Source organism: Lampris incognitus, chromosome 10, assembly GCF_029633865.1.
Source record: "Lampris incognitus isolate fLamInc1 chromosome 10, fLamInc1.hap2, whole genome shotgun sequence".
In the NCBI taxonomy this organism is placed as follows: domain Eukaryota; kingdom Metazoa; phylum Chordata; class Actinopteri; order Lampriformes; family Lampridae; genus Lampris; species Lampris incognitus.
In genome coordinates this window covers 54,588,709-54,616,319 of record NC_079220.1, presented here as the reverse complement: position 1 = coordinate 54,616,319, position 27,611 = coordinate 54,588,709, and the positions used below count along the sequence as shown (strand labels likewise).

At 47.7% G+C, this 27,611-nt stretch overlaps 1 protein-coding gene across 1 annotated transcript in view; it reads right to left on the bottom strand.

The window, feature by feature from the left end:
- prkcab (protein kinase C, alpha, b) overlaps nt 1–27,611 on the bottom strand; it is a 231,002-nt gene that overhangs the window by 129,603 nt on the left and 73,788 nt on the right. The window contains 1 exon segment of the mRNA XM_056288468.1: nt 1,298–1,366. Coding sequence (XP_056144443.1) covers nt 1,298–1,366 — 69 coding nt within the window.

Sequence of the window (27,611 nt, the reverse complement as noted above, 5' to 3'; positions counted from 1 at the left end):
GCAGAGCCTTCAGTGTGCAGCCCCCACCCTTTGGAGATCTGCAATGCTGCTTCTTTGCCATTTTTGAAAAACTCCCGAAAACTCACCTGTTCACTAAGGCCTATAGTCCCTAGTCACTTCTATCATCCCAGACATCTTTGCTATTTTTATTTTCCGTTCTTGTATTTTTTTGTTTTGTCTGCTCCACTAGCATCCTTGGGTCCTTTGAAAGGCACTACCTGAATTTAAGTTGTTGTTGTTGTTGTTGATACAGCAATAACTTTGTGTCCTATCTGGTCTGACATTAATTAAACTGAAGCAGTCACTTGCAATTGCTGAACTCAACACACCTTTAGGTTAAATTAGACTTGATCGGTGTCCGGGTAGTATAGCGGTCTATTCCGTTGCTTAGCAACACTGGGATAGCCAATTCGAATCCCCGTGTTACCTCCGGCTTCAGTCGGGCGTCCCTACAGGCACAACTGGCCGCGTCTGCGGGTGGGAAGGCGGATGTGGGTATGTGTCCTGGTCGCTGCACTAGCGCCTCCCCTGGTCGGTCGGGGGCGCCTGTTTGTGGGGGAAGGGGGGGGGACTGGGGGGAATAGCGTGATGCAGGATTGTAGATCACCGGTTATCTCTCGGTTAGATTATGTATTTCAATGCACTTCTCACCGGTCTCCCATCCCGTGCAATTCACCCGCTGCAAAAGAATCCAGAAGGATGCTGTGCACTTGATTTTCAACCTGCCAAGAATTGCACACATCTTACACCTGATGCTGGATGTTTACCTGCATGGAGCTCCAAAGCTTTGCTGTTGGATTTTCCAGCAGGTTCAAGGAACGGCACCAATTTAGCTGCAAACCCGCGTAAACATATACACTCCTGCACCTGCTCCTCATTCTGCCTCTGCCCACGTCCGTTTTAAAAGGAAGAGAAACCTCACCGGGCCCTAAAATGGTGAAATGAGCTCCCACCCTACCCCACCAGGGCTGCAGAATCCCCTGTTTGATTCAAGAGAGGCCTAAAAACCTTCCTTTATCCATGAATATATCTGCAGAATCCGTTTTCTTTTTTTTTCCTTTTTTTTTTATCTGTAAATGTGAGAAAGTAGATGTAAAAAGTAGAGAAAAAAGAGTGAAAGAGAGGAGGAGATCATGGATTGGGGGCACTGTTGCTTCACTAGATTTTAATAGTTTGCCTTTTTTTTTCTTTCGGGCGGGTGTGTGTGAATGAGCAGGGTGGAAGAACACGCTCCCAGGCGTGAGGAAAGTTAAACATAATAGGTAGAAAATATTTAGGACTTACATCGTGTCGGGACCCTTGTCAGCTCCTGGGCACGAGAAGGTGACAAACTCATGGCAGCGCTTGTGAACCACAAAACAGCAAACTGTCCAACAAAGAGAAACAGACAGACAGAGAGAGAGACATATGGTTACTAAAGGAACATGAACAAACTGAGTGTCTGTAATTGTCTTTTTTTTCCCAAAACAATTTCACATTTTGACAAACTAGCCGGTATTCGTCCCTCTCTTACACAAACACACAGACAGTTATAGACACAGTGATAAGTAATCTACTACTACTACTACTTTCATTCATTCATTCATTCATCATCAGCTGCTTCTCCGGGGTCGGGTCGCGGTGGCAGAGAGCTAAGTAGGGCACTCCAGACGTCCCTCACCCCAGCAACGCCCTCCAGCTCCTCCTGGGGATCGATCCCAAGGCGTTCCAAGGCCAGATTGGACATGTAGTCCCTCCACCGAGTTCTGGGTCTACCCCGGGGACTCCTCCCAGTGGCCGTGCCCGGAAAACCCCAAAAGGAAGGCGCCCAGGAGGGCATCCTGATCAGACGCCCGAACCACCTCAACTGGCTCCTTTCGACGCGAAGGAGCAGCGGCTCTACTCCGAGCTCCCTCTGGGTGTCCGAGCTCCTCACCCTATCTCTAAGGCTGAGCCCAGACACCCTACGGAGAAGCTCACTTCAGCCGCTTGTATCTGTGATCTCACCCGTTTCGGTCCCTACCCAAGGCTCATGACCATAGGTGAGGGTTGGAACGAAGATTGACTGGTAAACTGAGAGCTTTGCCTTCCGGCTCAGCTCCCTCTTCACCACAACGGTCCGGTACAACGTCCACATTACTGCTGATGCTGCACCATATCCAACTGTTCAATCTCCTGCTCCATCCTAGCCCTCACTCGGGAACAAGACCCGAGATACTTGAACTCCTTCACTTTGGGGCAATACTACTACTTTAAGTAATCAAACAGACAAATTCACACACGTACACACACAGACACACACACACACACTGAGCCAATACTGTTATGTAATCTTAGATTTGGTGCAGCGACATTTCTGATCGGTTCGGCTAATGCTGATCGTGTCCGCTTTCAAACTGAACCGGAGTCGGCCTCCAGCAACTGTCGTCCCCTTCAACATGGCTGACGCGACACCTGACGCTGCTCTCCGATCAGCAGCCTTGACGTTTACATTTGGACGCCGCCGCGTATCTGCCGACAGCTACATAACAAGCCCGACTCCCTCCCAGACCCCGCTCTGTCTGCTCAGCTGTCGCCTTTTCCTGCCGCTGTCGGGGAGTTTTCCTCGTCTCCCCGTTTAATTCTCACACTGTCTGTCACCCTCTCTCAGTGTCAACCTGTCTGCTGGTCTGCAGCTCAACCGCCCCCCCCCTTGGAATCCTCACCACCGCCATCATTGTTCTCTCTGCATCTCTCTGTCCACCGTTCTCTCCCCGCTTCAAAGTCGCAGTTGCAGACAACCTGACAGGCACTGGCTGAACAAGTGAAGCGGTTTGTTGAGGACCCCGACGAACAACCCGCCAGGATAAGCGTGTCAACACAAGCACTTATCGCCAAGACTCACACGTCTACAACATCCATTCCATCCATTACCCAAACCACTTATCCTGCTCTCAGGGTCGCGGGGATGCTGGAGCTACCCCAGCAGTCATCGGGCGGCAGGCGGGGAGGACACCCTGGACAGGCCGCCAGACCATCACACAGGGTCACACATCTACAACAGTGATTCTTTTAAGCGATAACGCACTTTAAATGAACTCTGACTTGACTCGACTTAAAACTGCGTAAAGAAACAGAAGGTGACTCTCCAGAGGCTTGTCATCGTCCTTCAGGTACAGCCAACGTTTCGAGCGGCGTGGTCCGGTTTCATCGTTTATCATCAAAATCAGTTTCAGCATCACCGTCGTCATCGCCACCATCATTTGGTTCGCGACATACCCTTCCTCCTCCTTATCATCATCATCATCAATGCCATCCCTACCATCAGCGTAATGATCAGATCCATCGTTTTAAATCCTAAGCTGACCCCAATCCCTTCTCACTATGGGAATGTGTGTGTATGTATGTGTGTGTGTGTGTGTGTGTGTGTGTGTGTGTGTGTGTGTGCGCGCGCAGCAGCGTGTCAGAGATGGATGTCTCCCTCCTGCCAGTACTGTAGAAATGAGCTACTGGAGCATGCAGTGCAAATTCATCTCTCTCAGTAATAAAGAGGACCACAGCCAGGAAGTGAGGGACGAGGGTTGTCGGAGGTTGGCTGTGGGGGTAAAAAAAAAAACTCAGCAAAATATTAACCTACAATGATTTAATCATGTTCAGGAGTTATCACCAGCTCCATTTGTCACTTCCACAACACACATGTTAAAACATGCAGAATACTGGCAGGTTCTCAAACGGCGGGGTAATGTCTACGAGCCGCCAAGGTAGGAATTTTTGCACCAGACTCTTGTTTTATCTACAGACTGAGCTAAGTGAAGTTTTATACCTTTCTTGGACATTTGGCTCGGTCAACATGAACTTTGTAAAATTATGAGACGGGACGGTTTTGGTGCAGATTTTTCCCAGGGGCTTGAACATCAAACTGATTTGTCTTCATGAGTTAATATCCCGCTGCATATTTTCTGTGTCCACATTATCAGCAATGTTATAAAGAATCTGAAACACACCTAACTACACTCCTATCGCCCCCCCCCCACACACACGCACACAAACTTGTTTAATCTATACATGTGAGGAGCCTCTTTGACTACTTTCATTCTCTAGCCCCTAACCCTAACCTTAACTTTCTGCTTCCGGTGTGAGAAGATGGCGGCACGAATTCACGTTTGCAGCGGCCTCACCCAGTACAGGTATGGGAAGATGGCGGCACGAACTTACGTTTGTGGCGGCCTCACCCAGTACCATCCACGCAGTGTCTTTGTCCACGTCTGCGTCTTAGTTTGTCTTGTCTGATGGCTGGGAGAGCTTGGTCTGCTGCGTCCTGTGGGCCCAGGGACCACGGCCCTGCCCGCAGCTGCGCCCAAAAAGGAAACACTGAGGGTGGTCTGACAGGACACGGAAGTGGGGCAGGCTAAGCTAACCGCTAGCCCACGCAGACCCGGCAGGGGCGGTCTGGCGGCGGCCTCGCCTGGCGTTGACTGTGTTTTTAGTGTCGTCGGTGGAGTGGGGGGAGGTGTGTCGAAGGTGTCTGGCTGGGAGAGCTAGCGTTGGCACTGGGAGAGCCTGGTCTGCTGTGTCCGGTGGACCCTGGGGACCACGGCCCTGGCCAGAGTTGCGCCCGAGGAGGAAACCCCAAGGGTGGTCTGACATGGCATGGAGGCGGGGCAGGCTAAGCTACTGCTAGCCCATGCAGACCAGCAGTTCTGACAGTCCTCCTGCGTTCGTTCTCTTGGCCAGTGATTTATTTATTTATTTATTTTGTAGTTCGATATAGGGGGCTGTGTGTTCTTGTAATTTTTGGATATGTGCGTTTGTCTTTGGGTTGCACTGCTGTGGGCTGAGGGAAATAATATTTCGATTTATTTCATGTACCCTAGTACATGAAAAGAAATTACAAATTAAAGGGTTCCTTATTCCTGATTAACCAACATCCATCCAATCCATCCATTAGGGGGATGCTGGAGCCTATCCCAGCAGTCATTGGATGGCAGGCGGGGAGACACCCTGGACAGGCCGCCAGGCCATGATTAACCAACATGCATAATAACCTTAACCTTAGTCCTAACTCCTACCTTATCCCCAAACCCAAATACTAGCCCTAAAATTGACCCTTGAAGAAGCAAGGACCGCCAAAATGTCTTCATTTTGCAAAATATCCTCTCTTCAGGTCAAAAACTCGAATTGGGTCTTCACAACTACTTCTGAACAAGAACAAACACAACACACTCATCGCACAATAATGAAACAGTCACATAAACACAACACTCGTGACTGAATTTGGACTTGCTGGCCAAATCAGCAGGTCGGGGTTGGTAACTCGTGTCTAACTTGCGTCACACTGAACCATGGAGCTCCACAGGGGCGCTGCGTCCAGCCCGTAGCCTTACACGTCATACAGTTACGACTGTGTCACCCAGCGTAACATTAATCACAGGGTAAAGATTGATGATTGAGGCTTTGTAGTAACAACTATGAGACTGCCAACAGACAGGAAGTTGCTTAAAGTCTGCGGGGTCGTTAACAACCCATCTCTCGACGTCAACGAGACAAAATAATTGTCGAGTTCAGGGGAGCGCGGACTGCCCACGGCCCATATGGAGACGGTTAACGGCTTTAATTTCATGGGCCCGCACACACACTGCAGATGACCTCCTAGCATGAACTCTCAACACCTCCTCCTCGATCAAGAGGGCAACAACAACACCTCCGATCCCGAGGCTGAGGAGAGACAACCCTTCCTCCTGAGTCCTTCATCAAACTTTTCCAGTTGCACTACCAGGTGTTAGCTGTTAGACTCCGTTACCTGCCCGAAAACACTTTTGTACGCCGTTATTACCTGACTTGACTCAACATGTGCAGTGTTCTCGGGTAATTTGGCCTAAGTTTTGGAGAACTCCCTTCACTTACCCGGGTTCGTTACTTCTGCACCAACATCCACAAAGTTAACAAAGATCACATTTCTATTTGCATCTATTTGCAAATTTATGATTTATACTGACAAACTGGTGCTTAAAAAACATATTTAGATGGCGGGGGGGGGTGATAATCTTTCACCGTAGGTTACACATTAAGCCAGAAAAACAAAGGCAGATTTCTGCTTAGTCAAAGTGGGAAATCTGTGTTGAAATCTGACTGATTTTGGGCCTCTAGTTCACACCGCTGTATCTTTTTTCTTTCTCCGAGGTATGATTTTTCTATTTTCATCGTGTTTATTCTCACCTACATCCACCACCTGTCCCAACACACAGAGGTCTTCCCGTTTCATCTTCTACCTACACCCCGCCGGCCTTCCCATGCGCACAGAACACCGGCTTACATTCAATGAGAGATACACAGCACATAAAGAATCGACCGGGGGCATTTTCGCCTCGGTGCAGCCCTGCTCAACACAGCGTGTACACGGCAGGATTTTACTGCTGTGATTTCAATCATCAGGTTCCTCGTGTCCTCCCCACAGCCCACTGACAGAATGTGAATCACTGATGTAATGACGTCCAGATTTCTCCCTCTCGCAATCCTTCGGCATGTCTCATTCCCTCCGCAATTCCCAGCCGTGACCACTGTTGCCGCTCACTTGTTCAACGCTGATCCGAGAGCAGTGTGTGAGTCAGGAACGTTTTGGTGTCTACCTGAACCGACTGCTTGACACCGACCTCAGTTCATACATGAGGCAGAGCTGGTAAACTTGGGAGTAGAGGATGGGATAAAGCCTGCTTTGGCCTCTGTGTGCGTGTGTGTGCGTGCGTGTGTGTGTGTGTGTGTGTGTGTGCGCGCGTGCGTGTGCGTGTGCGTGTGTGTGTGTGTGTGTGTGTGTGTGCCTATACATGTGCATGTGAGTCTGTTCATGCTGTCAGGCTTACTCTGCCTAACAGCTGACAGAGAGCGAGCGAGCAAGTGAGAGAGAGAGAGGAGAGAGAGCGAGAGAGAGTCTATGTGATTGTAATCTAATGGGAGGCCGATTAGGTGAAAAAATTGAAATACGCACACACACATTGAAAACGTGCACACATGCAATGTATTCACCCTATTTGGGCCTCCCATAGTAATCCTTGTTGGATAGTGTCGATTTGCACACACACACACACACACACCACACACACACACACACACACACACACACACACACACACACACACACACACGAAACGTCTGGAAGATGAAGCCTGAAGCCTGAAGCCTGGGCATTAAGAAAGCGTGAGCCATGTGCTCGTGGTAAAAACACAGAGGGGGCTTCTGGGGGCTTAAGGGAGGTTAGACACACTTCACTGGTCTGGAGGAAAACTATAAAGACATATTCTGCTCTCTCTCTCTCTCCCTCTCTCTCACACTCTCTCTCACACTCTCTCACACACACACACACACACACACACACACACACACACACACACACACACACACACACACACACACACACACACACACACACACAAACACACACACATGCCATAGGTTGAAACAAAAAAAAAAGTCAAGTCACCAGTGTACATGCAAGACACTGGAGAGAAAGAAAATGACGGAGACCTCAACAGCTACTCCAGCTAATAACGCTCCACTCCACCTACCCAGAATGCATTGGTACAATACTGAATATGGTGACTGTGACTCAGGGACAGAGATCTGGCAGTGAGGCATAGCAGTGGGTAGTGTATTTGAATCCAGATGTTGTTGTCCATAGAGGGAGAGCCTGTCTAAAGCAGCAGAAGTGGCACATGGGTATATTGTCAGGGATGTTGTGATTAATTACCAGGGGCTTTGTTTCACCGGTCTAATGGCATAAGCACACAGATAAGGGGCTTTGCCAGTACAAAGCAGCTTACACAACACAAACCTCTCTGTGCCAGTGAGTGTGAGTCTGTGTGAGTGATTTTGTGTGCACTTGTAAGCAGTTCAGTACGTAGCCTATTTTATTTGCGTAAATTTGTGCACATTATTTTTGCTCTATTTGTTTATGTATGTGTGTGTGTGTATGTGTGTCCATTTATATGTGTGCATTCACACGGTGTCTGTCGGAGCGAGCATCCACACATGTAGTACCACACATGTAGTGCCACTGTATTTCCATACCTCTCTATCCCGATTCCTATCTCTCTGGAGCTGATCCTTTGAAGTGTGGAATTATGGCTGGCTAATCTGGTGAAATTGGTAGTCTCCGGGGACACTGTAAATGAGATTAAGGCTCTGCTATGATCCACAAAGGAAAGCTCACAGCAGAGACAAAGTAGAGGGCAGGACACCTACAGTGCCGGACTGAGTCAATACCTCCCAGACACTGTCTATTGATCCTGCTATAGCCTCCCACCACCACCACCACCACCACCACCCTCCCAAGTGCAGCGTAGCACAAAAAAGAACAAGGCGGGGCTTTGATCTCAGATCCACTGGAGGATATGGGATCGGTATCTGGAGAGGGACCGAATGGTTTGATGACGGAGGGCGCGAACCCATGGAGATTTGGCGCTCTCCGTTAAATTCTGCCCAGAGACAGCTGTTCAAATGACTGTTGCACTGCTACGTGAGGTCCCCTCACATAGCTGTATCACAGCAAAACCAGTAAGCGTAGTTTATGTAGGGCCCAAAACAAGGTTCAGATCAAATCAAATGATCGGGAAATGCTCAAGGGCATCACCAGATTAAAATGATGAGGAGGGGACGATGACAACCCACTATGGCACGCAAAACTGGCCCCTACTTCTTTTTTTTCCCATCATGTCCCTAATACGGCTCCGTACCCGGCCAAGATGCAGTAATAACTGTTGGCACTATGATTGCCTAATCTGACATGGTGACCATCATGAAAGATAAAAATATTGTGTAGTCTGATCTCAGCATCAGTTAAAACTAACTAAATAAAACAAAAAGCAATCTGACTAAACATAAAATCTGGACCATTTCCTTGATAATGATAGCCCCAAAATGCTTTTTTTTTCTCCCTTGGGATGTAGTTATTTTGGCTTTGTGGTGCCAGATTCTTTGCCATTTAAAGCGATGCAAAAAAAGAGGAGTGGAGAGGAGAGGGGGCTGTATTGTCCTCTCTTGGTTATTTTAGGGTATGACTCTGGCCGTGGCTAGAACAGTGTGTACCGGACTCCTCCATGGTGAAGAGTTGGGTGGATGCCTCCCCATCCTGCTCTACACCTGGCAGACGGACACTATATATACACAGGCCCGAGCGATCGGTCGGTCCCTCCCTCCCGCCCTCCCTCCCTCCCTCCCTCTCTCTCTCTCTCTCTCTCTCTCTCTCTCTCTCTCTCTCTCTCTCTCTCTCTCTCTCTCTCTCTCTCTCTCTCTCTCTCACACACACACACACACACACACACACACACACACACACAGAGTGGCAGGCAAACAGATGTATGTGATGAGAGAGAGAGAGAGAGAGAGAGAGAGAGAGAGAGAGAGAGAGAGAGAGAGAGAGAGAGAGAGCGAGAGAGAGAGAGAGAGAGAGAGAGAGAGAGAGAGAGAGAGAGAGAGAGAGAGAGAGAGAGAGAGAGGTTTGGCAAATGATAAGCTATTCACACCATGAACCTGTTTAGGTGGTGAATGAGAGAGTGATGGCAAGACCTGGAAAGATAATCACAGAATGAATGAGCAGTGCATACAACGGGCCCCACAGGGCCAGCCTAAATACAATAGAGATACACACCCTAGGCCTGTGTCAAGTTCTCGTCAAATTTTGACAGGATTCATAGTATGCCAACTTCAAAGAGGAACTCTATCCTTCTGTTGTTTACCAGCTTCACTGCCTCCACTCGCCTTCCTTTCACACACCCCAGATAGCGCCTGGATGTGGGCCACTTCAGGCAATGATGCGGCACTGATGGCCTTCTTCTGGCCTTGACAAAATGGATGCAAGCCTGAAGTGGCCCACATGTATAACAGAAAATATGGCCCAAATATGCCACATCAAATGTGGACCTTGTTTGGCAAAGATGCGCTGCTCTCAGCAACATGTGATCTAGCCCGTGTGGCAAATGGCGAATATGGCCCAAATATCACAAAAAATATATGGGCCACCGTTGGCAAATATGTGGCACATGCGGCATTGCTATGTCTATGTTCTATTGCTGCAAGTAAAGACAACTTTGATAGTCGTTTGACTAGTCGTTGATTATTGAAACGATTAATCGACTAGTCAGATAATTAATCGCACATAACAATAGCTCGTGTCATTGACCATCATGTTCAGTACTGACTCGGTGAGGGCGGTCGCTTGCTGCGGTGGACACGTCTGCTTCTTTTGCATAAAGCCATCCATGGTGCCGTTACTCTTCTTCGGAGTCGGACTGCATACATTTGATTAAAAAAGACGTTTGTCAGGGAAAAGGGTAACATTACTCTTTTAAAACTCTTCGAATCCAGCACGCAGGTATAGACGGGAGTTGTATTGGCTTTTATGTTAATGTTAAAAGCCAAGACAACTCCGTCGATACATAACTGGCTAGCTAACAAGCTAACTATCTTACCGAGGCGCTTTCGCATCGTTCAGATGTCCAACGTGCCTCCTCTTCACAAGTGCGTGCGTTACTGAGGTGCTCACATGATAAGCAAGGTCCACCTTACAAACCTTGCAGGTAATAAATGCCTTTCTTTGCCAAGTCGAGGGGGAAACGCTCCCAGACTTTAGACGTTTTAGGACGCGATGGCGTCCCATCGGCCGCCGCCATTTTGTTGTTTTGTATACCTGTCCTGTCGCTTCCGCTTCCGTTTCCGGTCGCTTTTGCGCATGTGCAACTCTCAGAAGCTTTGGAAAGGAAGTGAGACGCCGCACGCCTTGGCTACTTCCTCTCACTCCTTGGTTACTTCCGTCACCGGCACCGGTGAAACGACGTTTAGTTCAGTTTCACAGCGTGAAATACATGCGCGATGACGTCACCGACGAATTGTCGACAATTAAATTCGTTGGCAGCTAATTTTGTCATCGATTTTTGTCGACTACGTCGATTAACGGTTGCAGCCCTACAGTTGGTTCTGGCCCAGATCTGGCGAACAGGAACAGACCGCCCATGTGCCATCATTCCACGCGTTGTGTGGGCCGGGTGTGGGACGGGTCCGGGCCACAGTAATTTTGCTATCTGGGACCTGTACGGACAGATACCATCAGGCTCAGTATCAACCGCAATAACGACATCTAGCCACTATGGTTATGTAAAAAGAAACAACAAGCCTTGCCCTTATTGGTAGCTCTGCAAAAAGGCCGTATCCCACTTGTGTTACTGACTTGTTAATGGCCCCTTTAAGATACTATGAAAGTAGCTCAGTGTGCTATAAAAACAAGAATACTTGATAAATCTCTGCAAGGAAATTCTGTTTTTTAACTGCCCTTCACAAGATAGATCGATATATGGATTGATTGAAAGACTACATCTGTAAAATATAACCTGTCTACATCTTTCTTGGTCAATTTCATCACGAAAGCATCCACATTCTACTATACACACAAGAGAGTAAGTGGGGATAACACATGGTTATGGTGATAGCACAAGGTTATATGCTAGACGTCTGTCACAATTCACCTGCACAGGGGACACAATGGATATTTCTCGATGTTAAAAGTGCCACGACGACGGATATGAAACTGAGATTTATCTTGTTGCTTTTGAAGCCATTGAGCCAGGCGTTATGTAGTCAAAGGGGCAGAGGAAGAAGAATAAAATATTGATAAACGTAGCGCATGGGACGCATTTGGATTTGCTGTCATATTCTGTATGTAACCCTGTGGTTAAATTATAGGCCTTAGATATATTATATTGCACTATTAGATAAGAGTTTGGCCTATGTTTGTTATTTTGTATACCTTTTGAATATGAATATATTATATTGTTGATATTGTTCTGCAAAACAGTTGTTTACCAATGTGAAATGCATTTACTTTTAGTGTTGAAACTTACCATTGTTGTGATTGGTTGACTGTGGAGAGAATACCTTACCTTGAATGTGATTGGTTGAGAGGGCAGCGGAAAACGTCAGCACGAGCAGACTGGACTGGGAGAAAGAGGTCACTCGTCCCTCGTGTGAGCCAAACGGAGCAGTTTGATGTCGAGTTGTTATATGCTATTTTGCGGTGAGAGAAATGTAATTGAAGTTTAGTGAACAGTGACGTGTGAGGGTGTCTGACCGAGACCCATCCCGGGAACTGTTTGTGTGGACTGGGGAGACAAACTGACTACTCGTCAGTCCCATATGTGGACCCAGCGACGTTACGGAGCGAGTCAGCACAGCAAGACGCGCGAATGGACTGGATGCGGTGAGGGGCTCTCCCCACAGTAAGTCGGGCCGTCTTCTAGTTTAGCGAAGTAACGTTATCAGTACAGTGTAGTGGTGTGTTCATGCGACCATCGAGGAACGCAGAAGGAGTCGTCTGTTGCCGTGTTGTGCTGCCGAGGCGAGCGCACGGTTCGACCGTGAGATGGTGCTAACGGCTAACTAGCCAGTTAGCTAGGATGGCTGCCGGCCTGACGTTCGCTGCTGCGCTGAGACGAAGAGGAGCATTCATTGTGAGTACAAGCTGGATGTGCGGGCTTCCAAGGGGAGCGAAGAGGGCTGTTTAGGGTCCCAACGTACCCGATAAAGAAACAGGCCTGCAACTGGGGGTCGACTTTCTTTTATTTTATTGCCGGCTTAGTTATAGGGTTATTGAGCTGTATGCTAATTTGTTAGTCTGATTAATTCGTGTATATCTGAATGCAGATGCTTGTTAGCTATTGAGGCTTATCACTTTCATTCATTCTAATAATTATTACTCATAATACATTTGTATATATAATTCTATGTACCTGTGTGAGTGTGGATTATTCATGTGTGTTTATTCCTGTGGTGTCTAGGCTATGGTAAGTGACATGTTGAGACAACCTTAAAGGGCTAGTCCACCGTTTTAATATGTTACTCGGTGACACATTGAGGTGTCTAGACCATGTTAGATTGCGTTAAAGGGGTCATATGCCATATTTGAGCGCCTTAAAGGGGTAGTCAACCTTTTTAGTTAGAGTTACCAGATGACACTGTAAGACATTTAGAGCCTTTAGAACATACTTAAAACACCTAAAAAGCGAAGTTACCATACTTCAATAGTTTATTGGATACCGAGTTGTATAGAGAACTCAGGAGCGTTGTCCTTGACAGTAAAAAGGGATAGATAGCGCTACATAAATGGAGGCACCGCTGGGATCTTTTTATGTGTTTAGCTGTATGTAAGACCAGTACATTTAAGTCCAAGTCATTAAATTAGTCATTAGTCAGTTACCTGAGCCAAGAAATTAGAATTGAGTCTTTATTAGTAAGTTTACATAGAGATACAAGACAACAAGCAAACATGGAGTTAGTTAGTGATCTAAAGAGCTGGTGCAGAGGTGAGGGCCTGCAAGAGGACCGTGCAGTAATGGTTCTAGCACCTGAAGATACCGAAACTGCCAAAGTTGAAGAAGCCATGGAAACCATCAAGTGTTTGGGAAGAGTACGAGTTAGAGGAAGGAGGTTCAGTACGAAGCTAAGGAAGCTGATGGTGCTGTGTGAGTGTCGAGAGAGCGTCAGGTCAGAGACCGTCCCCCCTGAAGTGCTACCTATCGAAGGACAAGAGGCGTGGCCCATCGTCATGGTAGGGGAGCCGGAAGCTACAGTTGAAGACTTCAATAGTAAATTGAGAGCCTTACTGCGAGCTGAGGGGAAGACAGAAGAGGACCTGCAGGCTTTCGTCGCCACTACTCCACCCGCAGCCGAACCCCTATCAGCCACTGAAGCACTCCTACGGGTGGTCAGCGTCCTACTCGATAAAACCTCCAAGCCTTCCTCAGACAGTGGTGGCTTCCAGCGACTACGGATCTTCTCAGGAAACCTACCCACGCCAGCTGGTGAAGAGCCATTTGATCACTGGCTAGAGCAAGCCCAACTCATGATTGAAGAGAGTGACTGCAGTGGCAAGGAGAAAAGGCGACGGATCATGGAAAGCCTCAAAGGGCCAGCATTGGAGACAGTCAAAGCTGTGCGAGTGTCCGACCCCAACATGAGTCCTGCAATGTGCCTGGAAGCGCTGGAGCGCACGTTCGGAACAGCAGAGTCAGGGGAAGATCTGTATTTCTCCTTCCGCTTACTACAGCAGAAACCCAGAGAGAAGCTGTCCGAGTTCCTGAGACGCCTGGAGAGTTCCCTCACCAAAGTAGTGCAGAAGGGTGGACTTCCAGCCGACCGGGCTGACCGTGCCCGTGTAGAGCAGCTACTTCGAGGCGGGATCGAGGCTGATCTGATGCTCATCCGGCTCAGACTGAGAGAAAGGACGGACAAGCCTCCCAACTTCGTGGATCTGCTCAGCGAAATCCGCAGTGAGGAAGAGTATGAAGCCTATCGGAGTAAACTGAACCCCTCAGTGCAGACTATCCACGCCAAACATGATGATAGCAAGCAGGCCGAGATCCAGAACCTGAAAGCGGAGATCAAGGAGCTGAGGTCAGTGTTCGCTACCATGTCAACAAATGGCCCCTCTGTCGCTTAAGAGGTTAAAGTCGCCAGACCCAAACAGGAACACTGGCAGGACCCTGAAGTGTCAGCCCTAAAGAAGTAAGTCAAGCAGCTGCAGCATAAACTCTCACACCGACAAGTCAGTCCCCTAGAGAACCAAGCAGCAGTTATGACAGTGGCGACGACACGCCCTGTACGTCACAGGCCCCAAGGGCCTCGCAGTGGCTCCGATGAACACTTCTGTTACCGGTGTGGTGAAAGTGGCCACTTCGCTGTTAAATGTCAAAACGCTGAGAACCAGAGCAAGATGATTCAGAAGCTGATCCAGTCACGGAAGAGAGGCCAAGTCACGAGCCAGAAGCCTCCCAGTGATAGTTCTACTGGTAATGTGGCTGTCACGTCCAAGAAAAGTGCTGTTGACGTACAGCGAGGCCCAAACCTGCCAACAGGCTTATCGGAGCCCCATTCTTCGAGCCAGTGAAGGTGAACGGACATCTGTCTACTGCCCTACTAGACAGTGGCTCTCAGGTCACCATAATCTTCGAAGGCTGGTACAAGAAGTACATACCTGATGTACCCATCTACCCAGTAGACGGCCTAGACATCTGGGGTTTGAGTGAGTCCAGCTACCCCTACAGAGGATACGTTGTGGTATAGATGGAATTACCCCAGAAAGTCACTGGTGCCCCTGAGACGATCTCCATGCTCGCCCTGATCTGCCCGACACCAAGAGGCCCAGAGCAAACACCAATCATTGTGGGGACCAACGCCAAGGCCAATCTACCTAAGCGTCTCGCACGTCTGTATGGAGAAACGGTGGGTGTGCACCTCGCCCAAACCATTGGAGTCAAGAAGATGGATGCTGAGACAAAGACCGGACCAAACCTCCCGCTACACGATACGGAAGATGGAGACGAGGGAGTGGGATATGTGAAGTGGCTAGGTCCAGGCTCGCTCATTCTACCGCCTGGGGCCAGCCGTGCGGCCAGCTGCAAAGTAGAGTTCACCCAGCCATTGGAGAAAGAGATCCTGATGATGGATGACTCTCCTACCAAACCCCTCCCTGCCGGCGTGCTACTGACGTCAATAGTAGTGCCCAGCTATGACGTTGACCCCAACCAGTTCACAGTCCTGCTGCGGAATGAGTCACTCAAAGAAGCCATCATACCTGCTGGAGCAGTACTGGGTCACGTGTATGCCACAGATGTCGTTACCTACACCCACAAAAAAGAACCAAATTCAGTGGAGTGGGATGCCAGCGAGATTAACTTCGGTGACTCGCCACTACCTCAGGAGTGGAAGGAGCGACTCCGCACGAAGCTCACACAACGTGCGGATGTCTTCTCCCTACACGAATGGGATGTTGGTTTGGCCAAAGGCGTGGAGCACAGTATCAGGATGTCGGATGAGCGACCCTTCCGTGAGCGGTCCAGACGCCTCGCCCCAGCTGACATTGATGACGTGAGACGACATATGCAAGAGCTGATAGCGGCAGGCATTATCAAGGAGTCCCGAAGCCCCTACGCATCACCCATAGTGATCGCGCGGAAGAAGAATGGGAAAGTGAGGATGTGCATCGACTACCGCACCTTGAACAGTCGAACCATCCCCGATCAGTACACAACCCCTCGTATTGACGACGCACTGGACTGCCTGTCCGGAAGCCAGTGGTTCAGCGTACTGAATCTAAGAAGCGGATACTATCAAATCGCCATGAAGGAGGAAGACAAGGAGAAGACGGCGTTCATCTGCCCACTGGGGTTCTACCAATTCGAGAGAATGCCCCAGGGGATCACCGGAGCTCCAGCCACGTTCCAGCGGCTCATGGAGAAAGCCGTGGGTGACATGAATCTCCTGGAAGTGCTTGTCTACCTCGATGATTTGATAGTCTTCGGAAGGACCTTGGAGGAACATGAGGAGAGGCTCGTCAAAGTCCTCGACAGGCTGCAAGAGGCGGGGCTGAAGATCTCTCTGGACAAGTGTCAGTTTGGCCAGAGCAAAGTCAAGTACGTCGGGCACATCGTATCTGCTAACGGTGTCGCCACTGATCCAGCCAAAATCGAAACAGTCACCACCTGGACCCAGCCTACTGACCTGAAGACTCTGCGATCCTTCCTCGGCTTCTGCGGATACTACAGACGGTCCATCGCCAACTACTCCTCCATCGTCAGGCCCCTGACCGAGCTGACAAAAGGATACGCCCCAAAACAGCACGGAAAGAGAGCTGCGAAGAACTCCAAGAAAGTCTACCTGAGGGAGTCTGAACCCTTCGGAGAGTGATGGGACCTGGCCTGCACTACAGCATTCCACCAGATCATCACTTGTCTCACCCACGCGCCCGTCCTGGCGTTTGCTGATCCCAACAAGCCCTATGCCCTTCATGTGGACGCCAGTCTAACGGGATTGGGAGCCGTCCTGTACCAGGAGTACCCAGAGGGGTTGAGGCCGGGTGCGTTTGCCAGCAGGAAGCTGTCCGCATCTGAGATGAACTATCCCATCCATCAACTGGAGTTCCTGTCCCTCAAATGGGCAGTGGTGAACAAGTTCCATGATTACCTCTACGGAGCCAGATTCACAGTACGAACTGATAACAATCCCCTCACGTACGTACTCACTACAGCCAAGCTCAACGCCACAGGGCATCGGTGGCTGGTCGATCTGTCTACCTATGAGTTCGACATCCGCTACCGACCTGGGAAAAGCAACATCGACGCCGACCTGCTGTCGAGGCAAGAGAGGGGTGAAGAGAGGCAGAGACTGGGAGACCATCTCACAAGCTGGAGTGCAGTCAATCTGTCGACGAGTAAGCGTTCTGAGCTCCCCAAAGACATCTCCGAGATATGCTGAACAGCTAGGAGCTCGTCCTGAAAGTGTCCCTGAGCTCTACGCCTTCCCCACGCGCGTGGATGTGAGTGCGCTAGGACAGATGTCCAGGTCCGAGCTTAAAGCTGCACAGAAAGAGGATCCTGTTATAGGACTGACGATCCAAGCTCTGAAACACGGCCAATGGCCAGATGACCTGGAAGCCAATCCAGATGTGAGCCAGATGAAAAGGGAGCTGGGAAGACTACAACTGAGAGACGGCCTACTCCATCGCATTAGCAAGAGACCATCAGGAGAAGAGTCCTCTCAGCTGGTGCTGCCAACCGTGTTCAGAGGTGTCGTGCTAAAGTCCTTACACGATTATATGGGACATCTAGGCATCGAGAGAACAACTGACCTGCTGAAGGCAAGATTCTACTGGCCGAGAATGGCAGGAGAGACAGAGCAGTATTAGTACATGGGCCAGACGATATTTCGGTACACTCAAGGTGGCAAAACTTACTTATAATTTTTGAAAGGATCCATGTCTGTAGATGATATTTTGGTATGATAACCATTCCTGAGTGGCAGCTGTATCACAGTTATCAGCTCATGAAGTTAACCACCCGCTAAACTAAATTGCATTTTAGACGCTGGTGCATATCCTGGTTTAGCCTCATGGTCAGGACATTTTTCAATGTTCTATAATATTGTCTTTGGTATCATTTTAAAGGGGACCTTCTTAGCTTTCATTCAAGCCCTGTTGTGGATATTTCTCACAAATATAGAGGTCACTTGAGCTCTTCAACCCGTCAATAACACACATCTTTCTGCAATGTTCGCCTAAACTATATACTTTCTTTTAGCCCTGTGGCATCTAGGAATATCAGGGACACAAAACACAAAAACTGGAATACTCACAGGACTGTAAAGATTCAGAAAATGTATAATATACCCATACTATTTCATTGTGTGAGGTGATTGTGAGCCTTAAATGAGAACTAGACCAAAGCCAGTTAGGTCACAAACTGGTCTCTATACATTTGTTTAAATACACAATCAAAATACATGATAAAAAGGAATACCATAGTGAGGTAATGAACTATTTTAATATTTTAAACAACATTGACATTTACATTTACTTAGTCAATGATACATGTAATCCCATATCATTAGTGGGTATATGTAATGGTAATGGGTAGGGTAATGGGTATATGTGAATATGGTTACATTATTGTTATCAAGCTCTGGGTAACCAAGTCCAGAATCAACATCCTGTGCATCAATAGACTACTACCACAGTAATACCATCAGAATCATCACACTGTCATTCATCAAACTGCTCGTTTCTCTCATCATCTGACTCCCCAAGTTCAAAGTCCAGTTCTGGACCATCCTGCTGTTTTTGGTTACTGCAGGTCTGTAACCTGCACATGTCTGTGCATGGAAGTCCATTTGACAGGCACATGCAGCTTGGCATTTTGCATGAATGCACACACTTGCATGTTAGCATTTACAAGACCACATCTGGTGCAGGTGGGGAGCGCATCCAGTAAATGGCCAGCTTGCCTTCATCGTCTGTCCATCCATACTCAGTAGGGCTTGGCACCACAGGGTTAGCCTGCAGACAGCACTTCCATATTGCTGCCTGATAGTTGGCTCGTTGAACATGCATAAAGAGACAGTCTCTACATGGTGGCAGCTGGCTGGACTCAACCTCTCCCCTTTTGGTGCAGAAGAGCTGGTAACGCAGTTTGTTCACCTCAGCAGTGCTGCTATTAGCAACATACATCCGACAGGTGAACTGCTCAATTTTCTGGAACAGCTCATCACTCACATTCCATGTCTGTCCCAGTTGACTAAAAGTCTCTTGGCAGGAAGTGTGCTTTCTCACTATCTTCAGGGCATTCAGCTTCCCTCGACCAGCGAATGCACTGACAGTGTCGCAGCCTGTGAAGGCATGTAAGCCAATTAGGCTGTCACAGATGCTGTCTCCAAGTGAACTTGCCAGTTTGGTGATGTCGACAAACCGGGTTCTGAGTCCCACACTTCTGGTAGATGGGACAGGTGATGTCCTTCTGGAAGCCAAGACAAAGCACCATGACATCAGTGTCCTCAGCTGTGATGATAACTGACTTTGAGCCCGCATTTGCTGCATGCAATGCATGCAGGAGCAGACGGGTGTCAGCTTCTTCATGTGTGGAGTGCAGTTCTGCTGCTTCCTCACACCCATCTTCTTTCAACTTGTTGCAGGTTTCCTCACAGGTCATGTACAACACCTTGCCATGCAGCATAGCTCTGTGTCGTGGGAGTTTCCACTCTTCCACCAGAAACTTGATGAGACTGGTCTTGTTGGAGGAACTGCACAGAAATGTTCTCCACTGCTGGACGTGGTGTCCCCCTGTAAGATTCTTGTACTGGAGAGTGATGTCTCCACCCCGGTTCAGTCGTTCAGCATCTTTGATCGAAGTCTGGTGATAGACATCAAAAACAACATCAATCCTCCCACTCTGTGCTCCCTCATGGAGGACCTGGGTCAAGGCTGACTCTGCCACCTGTGCAAAGGTTTTGTTGTTGCCATTCATTTTTTGGACCAGGCTCATCCCATCAATGATGGAAGTAGATGGGATTGGGATGTCTTCTGCAGGAGATACATTCTTTTCAAGCTCTCTGGCAAGTGCAGCCTTGTTTGTTTTTCGTAAGGACCCATCAGCATTTGCCAGTGCCCATGGTAGTGGGCCCAATGGGTAGGCAAGGACATCCTTCAGATTCACCTTCCTGCTTTCAGCCACCAGGATCATGTGACTGAAAAGGTTTCTATCTGCCTTCAGAACCACATCCTGTGCTTTCTTTCCATGAGCTTGTTTTGTGCTGACATTGGAGAATGTTTTCAGACTTTGCTTGGTCATCTTGTCGTGGAATTTCACAGGTGGTGGGTCTGCATCTAACCTTGTTTGCTGGAATGCTTGGTAGGCCTCTTCTCCTTTCTCAAGAGCTCTCAAGAGATCTATGGTCACATCAGGTGGAGCCATGTTGCCAGTGGAGAGGCTAACCAAATCAATCTCATCAGGGGACATAGGATTGAGCCAGTTATTCTCCATAAGGTCCATGAGAGACTGGACATCTGCTTCATCTCTCTTGATCCTTGGACTCTGTAGATCTGGATGAGACCATTTGCACCTGCCTTGACCTGTCAGGTCTCTCAGCTGTCTGAGGTACATGCTTCTATACTCAGCTGTGAGATAATATTTGGTCACAGCTCCTGGCTTCAAGCTGAATCCCTTTGTCCCTCCAGCTGTTTGGGTGTCTTTGTTCACCGTTTCTTCTATAGCTTGGTCAACAGGGATTCGGCCAAAGGGATTGGTGGAGCCCAGTTGGACTGAGAAGCCTCCTTCCATGAATTCTGTGTACACATCTGGGTGTGTGATGGGCAGCTCAGACATCTGGGCGTAGTAGTAGGGGAGGTAGCGTGCATAATTCATCCTGTCATAAGCAAAGCACCATGGGATCATTGCTCGAATGCTAGCCAAGTGTAGCATCCAGTCTCCCTCTCTGGATGCTCGGATGAGCCCCAACAAGATTTCAACCATGTCCAAATAGGACATCCAGAAGTTCGAGAGGCTGCCGTTTCCACCTCTAAGGAGCTCACGGTAGACTTCAAATAGATCCATGATGCATGTACAAGAGCTGTTCTCGAGGACCTCCTTCAAAGCATGTTGTGAGACTTCTTTCCCAAGGCTGTCAATGGTCTTCAGTGTCTCATTCAGGTGAACCATGTCATTCCTGTGAGTTTCTTCCAACCAGGACAGGAAACCATTCAAGGTCAGTCGCATGAGAGCCTCATACAGGAGCTTGTGTAGTCGCACTGCCCTGTTGTACTTGCCGCCATCCATAACACCAGCAATTGAGCCTTCTGCAATCATGCCAAACTCAATGCAGAGGTCTTTGAGTCCAGCATCTTGGAAACGCTTTCCTATTATTGCCAGCAGTGTGCAGATGGTGTGGAATACCCCAAGCCTAACGATGATATCATGGAACTTGTCATGGTGTTTCCATGTGATCTCGACAGCCTTCGCATACAGGGCTTGGTCAAAGACACAGACAATCTTCCTCAGGCCTAAGCACTGCATGATGCTCAGTGACTGGTTAAGCACCTCGTTGACAGTAGACATTTGTGTCGCTGGAGCATTGATGGTAGGCAGATAGCCTATATTGTCGGGGATGACCGTCATCTCTCCTCGAGTCAGGATGTTGAAGCCTGTCCAGCTGCTGACTGACTGTTCTTCTTGTTGTGACATGCGTGCTAGGACCCAAAGAAGGTTTTTCTCTGGCAAGCTTAGTATTGGCTGCAGTATCGGCATCTGACTTTTTGCTTTGTGGTGGCCCTACCCGTTGTCCAGCATTGTAAGTTGGTAACATTGGTGGGGGTCCATCAATGCTTCTCTTCTTTGTTTTGGGAACAGTGGGCATGGGTTGGACAGGAAGTGGGTTGACTGGCTTTGCTTGCCCAGCAATCCCATTGACTCTGTGAGATGTTCCCTCACCACTGACAGTTTCTTCAAGACGGTCGATATTGTCCCAGGCTAAAGTTGTGAATATGCCAGGATGGATGTTAGCTGGAAGGGCAATGCCACTCCCTGATGATGAGAGTTTCTGGAGACACAGGGCAGTGTTGATCTCTTCCATCTGTGAATAGGACACACTGTGACCAAGTCGGTTGAGGATGTTTATCAACTCTACATTTCCTGTCAACGATTTGACACTGAATGGCAGAACAATGTGCTTGGAAGGCTTGGTATTTCCACATGTCACTGCATATACTATGTCATGGCCAAATGACTGCAGAAGGCACTGCACTCTCTGGGATGCATGATCAGGATCAGTTGAGCCTGTGAGTAGAGAGTACAGGAAGATAATGAGCGACTCTGGAATGGTAGGACATTCTGCTTCTGGTTTGACTTCAGGCGGCCAGGTTTGAGGAACATCTTGACTTTTAATGTCTGCTCTCAATTTGATGGCTGCTTTGGCTATAACATCTTGTGCACTGACACTTTTCAGGGTCTGCAGCTCCCTTTTGAGAGACTGATTTTCTTTGGCAAGTTCCCTCATGGACAAGTTATCGGGATAGAGGAGGAATTTTCCTTTCTCATCAGGGAATATCTGCAAGGCTCCAGCAAACTCACTCTCCAGGTTTCGCCTTATGTGCTTCTTGGTTGATTCCTTGACTTGGGCAATGCCTTGGGAGTTCATTGAAGCTACCAGTCTAGAAGAGAGATCAGTCATTGTCATCACTTGAGGATTGCCAAAAAGCTCCATCCTGATGAAGAGGAACAGCTCATTGTATGCCTTATTCACAGCAGCTTCATACTGGGCTGCAGCATCATCATCTTCATTGCTGGCAACCTCTCCTTTGGAAACCTCTTCTTTGGTGTAAAGTCTATAGCATGACCTGTGGTAGTGCCCTTCAGCTGCTACAAGGTCTCTACTCACAATGGCAAGGATTCTGCTGTCCCTTTTCTTTGTGGCTGCACTCCTGATCTTTGCATCAGCTCGCAGTTCTCGACACTGCACCAGTACTTCTCTCGTATTCTGTCTCTTGGAATATTTGCTGTTTTTCTGACAAAATATGCACTCTGCATCATAAGTCCTAGATGTACTTGGAGCATGTCGAGCTACTCTCTTAGATTGTTTCTCTTCAGCAGAGACACAACTTTCCTTTCCTTTGCAAGGAGGCCATCAAGAATTTGCTTCATAGTGAAGATACTGCGACACTTTCTGTGGTAGTAGATTGCTGGAATCTGTCCCTCAGGAATGTATTTTGCCAGTTTCAAAACTGGTGCATGATTTCGTATCTGAGCCGCCCTGAGCAGAGTTCTCCATGAGTCGACACTTTGTAGTGAAACCAGCTTATCTGTATCATCAGAACAGTGGATAATGCACTCCACCCGTGGGCGCTTTGGTATTGGGTAAAAACTTGCTTGTTCACCAGTGGCCATATTCAGTCAGTTTTCACCTGCCACATACAAACAAATACATGTAACTTAGGTGTATGAACACTACTAAAACAAAGTTTACTTTGCTTCACCAGCGTCATATTACCATTATTTATCTTACATAGCCACAAATAGATACATTACCTAGTTGCTATGCAACAGCTGTATTTTGTCCACATGAGGCCGCTAAAATCAACACAAGATGAAAGTTCCTCGTAGCCACTTTAACTAATCATATTAACATATACATTAAAAGAACATGCTAACATTATGGGAAATTAGCTTACAATCTTCTCCAGAGTGAGACAAGAAGATAGATACCAGTTTCCTCTATATGTGTTTAGTAGAAAGCTATCTGGCTGCACGTTAGCCTAGCTTAGCACAATGAATGGAAGTACACAGTACTGGTTATCCTTGGTTGTTGGCCAACTAAGAACTGCCCCAGAGTTTAAGCTAGGCTAATCTGTACGAGGGGTGTTGAAATGCTATATTTGTAAAAATCTGGGCAAATACACAATCGTGAGAGGCACAGAAACAGGTTTCCCGAAAGAAAAATGAAATAGCTGCTCATTTGGAAAGGTTATCATGTATTATTTTACTTCTGTTAGTGTACCAAATAAAATGGCACCAGTGAAGTTGTGTCACCTTGGGTGATATCGATATCTGGTCTGACCCATGGACTAACTGGCTTTGGTCTAGTTAGTTTCTTAGTAATAATGCCCTTCTAATTTAAGGTTCACAATCACCTCACACAATGAAATAGTATGGGTATATTATACATTTCCTGAATCTTTACAGTCCTGTGAGTATTCCAGTTTTTGTGTTTTGTGTCCCTGATATTTCTAGATGCCACAGGGCTAAAAGAAAGTATATAGTTTAGGCGAACATTGCAGAAAGATGTGTGTTATTGACGGGTTGAAGAGCTCAAGTGACCTCTATATTTGTGAGAAATATCCACAACAGGGCTTGAATGAAAGCTAAGAAGGTCCCCTTTAAAATGATACCAAAGACAATATTATAGAACACTGAAAAATGTCCTGACCATGAGGCTAAACCAGGATATGCACCAGCGTCTAAAATGCAATTTACTTTAGGGGGTGGTTAACTTCATGAGCTGATAACTGTGATACAGCTGCCACTCAGGAATGGTTATCATACCAAAATATCATCTACAGACATGGATCCTTTCAAAAATTATAAGTAAGTTTTGCCACCTTGAGTGTACCGAAATAGGAAATTTTGGGCTCTGGCCCATGGACTATATGTCAAAAACTGCGGGAAGTGTGTCTCACGGAAGTGTCCCTGTCAGAGAGCTGCGCCGCTCCACCAGATCCGGAGCAATGGGCCAATGGACTTAGTCTGTATAGACTTCCTCTCCGTGGAGCCAGACTGCAAGGGTATTGGCAACGTGCTAGTGGTCACTGATCACTTTACCCGCTATGCACAAGCCTACCCAACGAAGAACCAGAAGGCACTCACAGTCGCAAAAGTTCTCAACGAGAAGTTCTTCGTAAACTATGGTCTGTCAGCAAGGATCCATTCAGACCAAGGCCGAGACTTCGAAAGCCAGACAATCAGAGAAATGTTGAAAGTGATGGGGATACGAAAGTCCAGGACCTCTCCCTACCACCCACAAGGAGATCCACAACCAGAACGGTTCAACCGTACCCTGCTGTCCATGCTAGGCACACTGAATCCAGAGAAGAGGAGGCGGTGGAGTGAGCAAGTGCCCCACGTTGTGCATGCCTACAATGCCAGTAGGTCTGATGCAACCGGCTACTCGCCATACTACTTACTATACGGGAGAGAGGCAAGGCTGGCCGTGGATGTGTGTTTCGGGACGTCTCCCGATGGCTATGATGTCGGTCACCACTCACGCTATGTGGCTAGACTCAAAGAAGATCTGCAGAAGGCATACCAACTGGCCTCTGCCACAGCCGACAAAACACACCAGAGGAACAAGATAGCCTATGACAGCAGGGTGGGATCACAAACCCTGGAACCCGGCGACAGAGTGTTGGTGAAGAATCTCGGACTCAAAGGCAAGCACAAACTCCAAAGCCGATGGGAAGAGATTCCTCATGTGGTTGTGAGTCAGATGCCAAACTTACCTGTCTACAGAGTGAAGCAGGAGGAGAGCCTTAGATATATTATATTGCACTATTAGATAAGAGTTTGGCCTATGTTTGTTATTTTTATACCTTTTGAACATGAATATATTATATTGTTGATATTGTTCTGCAAAACAGTTGTTTACCAATGTGAAATGCATTTACTTTTAGTGTTGAAACTTACCATTGTTGTGATTGGTTGACTGTGGAGAGAATACCTTACCTTGAATGTGATTGGTTGAGAGGGCAGCGGAAAACGTCAGCACGAGCAGACTGGACTGGGAGAAAGAGGTCACTCGTCCCTTGTGTGAGCCAAACGGAGCAGTTTGATGTCGAGTTGTTATATGCTATTTTGCGGTGAGAGAAATGTAATTGAAGTTTAGTGAACAGTGATGTGTGAGGGTGTCTGACCGAGACCCATCCCGGGAACTGTTTGTGTGGACTGGGGAGACAAACTGACTACTCGTCAGTCCCATATGTGGACCCAGCGACGTTACGGAGCGAGTCAGCACAGCAAGACGCGCGAATGGACTGGATGCGGTGAGGGGCTCTCCCCACAGTAAGTCGGGCCGTCTTCTAGTTTAGCGAAGTAACGTTATCAGTTACAGTGTAGTGGTGTGTTCATGCGACCATCGAGGAACGCAGAAGGAGTCGTCTGTTGCCGTGTTGTGCTGCCGAGGCGAGCGCACGGTTCGACCGTGAGATGGTGCTAACGGCTAACTAGCCAGTTAGCTAGGATGGCTGCCGGCCTGACGTTCGCTGCTGCGCTGAGACGAAGAGGAGCATTCATTGTGAGTACAAGCTGGATGTGCGGGCCTCCAAGGGGAGCGAAGAGGGCTGTTTAGGGTCCCAACGTACCCGATAAAGAAACAGGCCTGCAACCGGGGGTTGACTTTCTTTTATTTTATTGCCGGCTTAGTTATAGGTTATTGAGCTGTATGCTAATGTGTTAGTCTGATTAATTCGTGTATATCTGAATGCAGATGCTTGTTAGCCATTGAGGCTTATCACTTTCATTCATTCTAATAATTATTACTCATAATACATTTGTATATATAATTCTATGTACCTGTGTGCGTGTGGATTATTCATGTGTGTTTATTCCTGTGGTGTATAGGCTATGGTTAGTGACATGTTGAGACAACCTTAAAGGGCTAGTCCACCGTTTTAATATGTTACTCGGTGACACATTGAGGTGTCTAGACCATGTTAGATTGCCTTAAAGGGGTCATATGCCATATTTGAGCGCCTTAAAGGGGTACTCAACCTTTTTAGTTGGAGTTACCAGATGACACTGTAAGACATTTAGAGCCTTTAGAACATACTTTAAACACCTAAAAAGCGAAGTTACCATACTTAAATAATTTATTGGATACCGAGTTGTATAGAGAACTCAGGAGCATTGTCCTTGACAGTTAAAAGGGATAGATAGCGCTACATGTAGCATACCGAATGCAACGATAAAATTGATTCAACAAGTTTTCATGCAGCAAGCCTGATGTTAAATTATCCTTACAGAAGGCAGGATAAGAACCTGATAAAAGTTCAGTTTCATGGCTCAAGATCAAATTTATTTTTGCTCAGCATCAAACAATTAATTTTGAGAAGCAATCTACATGATAAGAAAGGCAAATGTTGAATAGATGCAGCAGATACTGGAACATTTTATTGTGCCCCGTACCTCTCAGTCACTTGCCACCCAGCATTAAATAAGAAATTTAAAAAATATATATAGCTATGCCCATCATGAGTAATGGAAATATCTGAAAATGCGGTGACTTGATGTTTTGTTCTCACTGCCCAGCACATGATTACTTGTTTTTTTATCTTCTGCAAAAATCTGTCCATCAATATCTGACTTCAGTGACAAGGGCTGATGTTGACCTCCATCCGTTTTGGTAAAAAACGGATATGAGCCCCGGGATCATGTGACCCATGGCCGGATTCTCTCTCCAGAGATGGTGGGTAACGGACAGCCAGTGACCTGAGCTGGAATGTAACTGGAGGTCATGTATCCCAGGCTGCGACCCCAGGAGTGGCGCTTTCCTCGTGACATTTTTCTTTTCTGACATTTGATGGATACTGGTGGTGGTGATGGTACCATATATGCCTTCTGAGGAGGGCTGGCTTTCATGACATTTCTTACGGACATACTGTAGGGTGTTGCAGGTGTCGATCATGCTGGCACGGTGTAGCACCTCATCTCCCAGTGAGCCTCCTCCTTATCTTGAAGCCTTTGGGTCCTGAATCTGTTAATCCGCTTGCTATGCCAGCTGGTGAGCTAAATGAAGTCAGAGTGCAC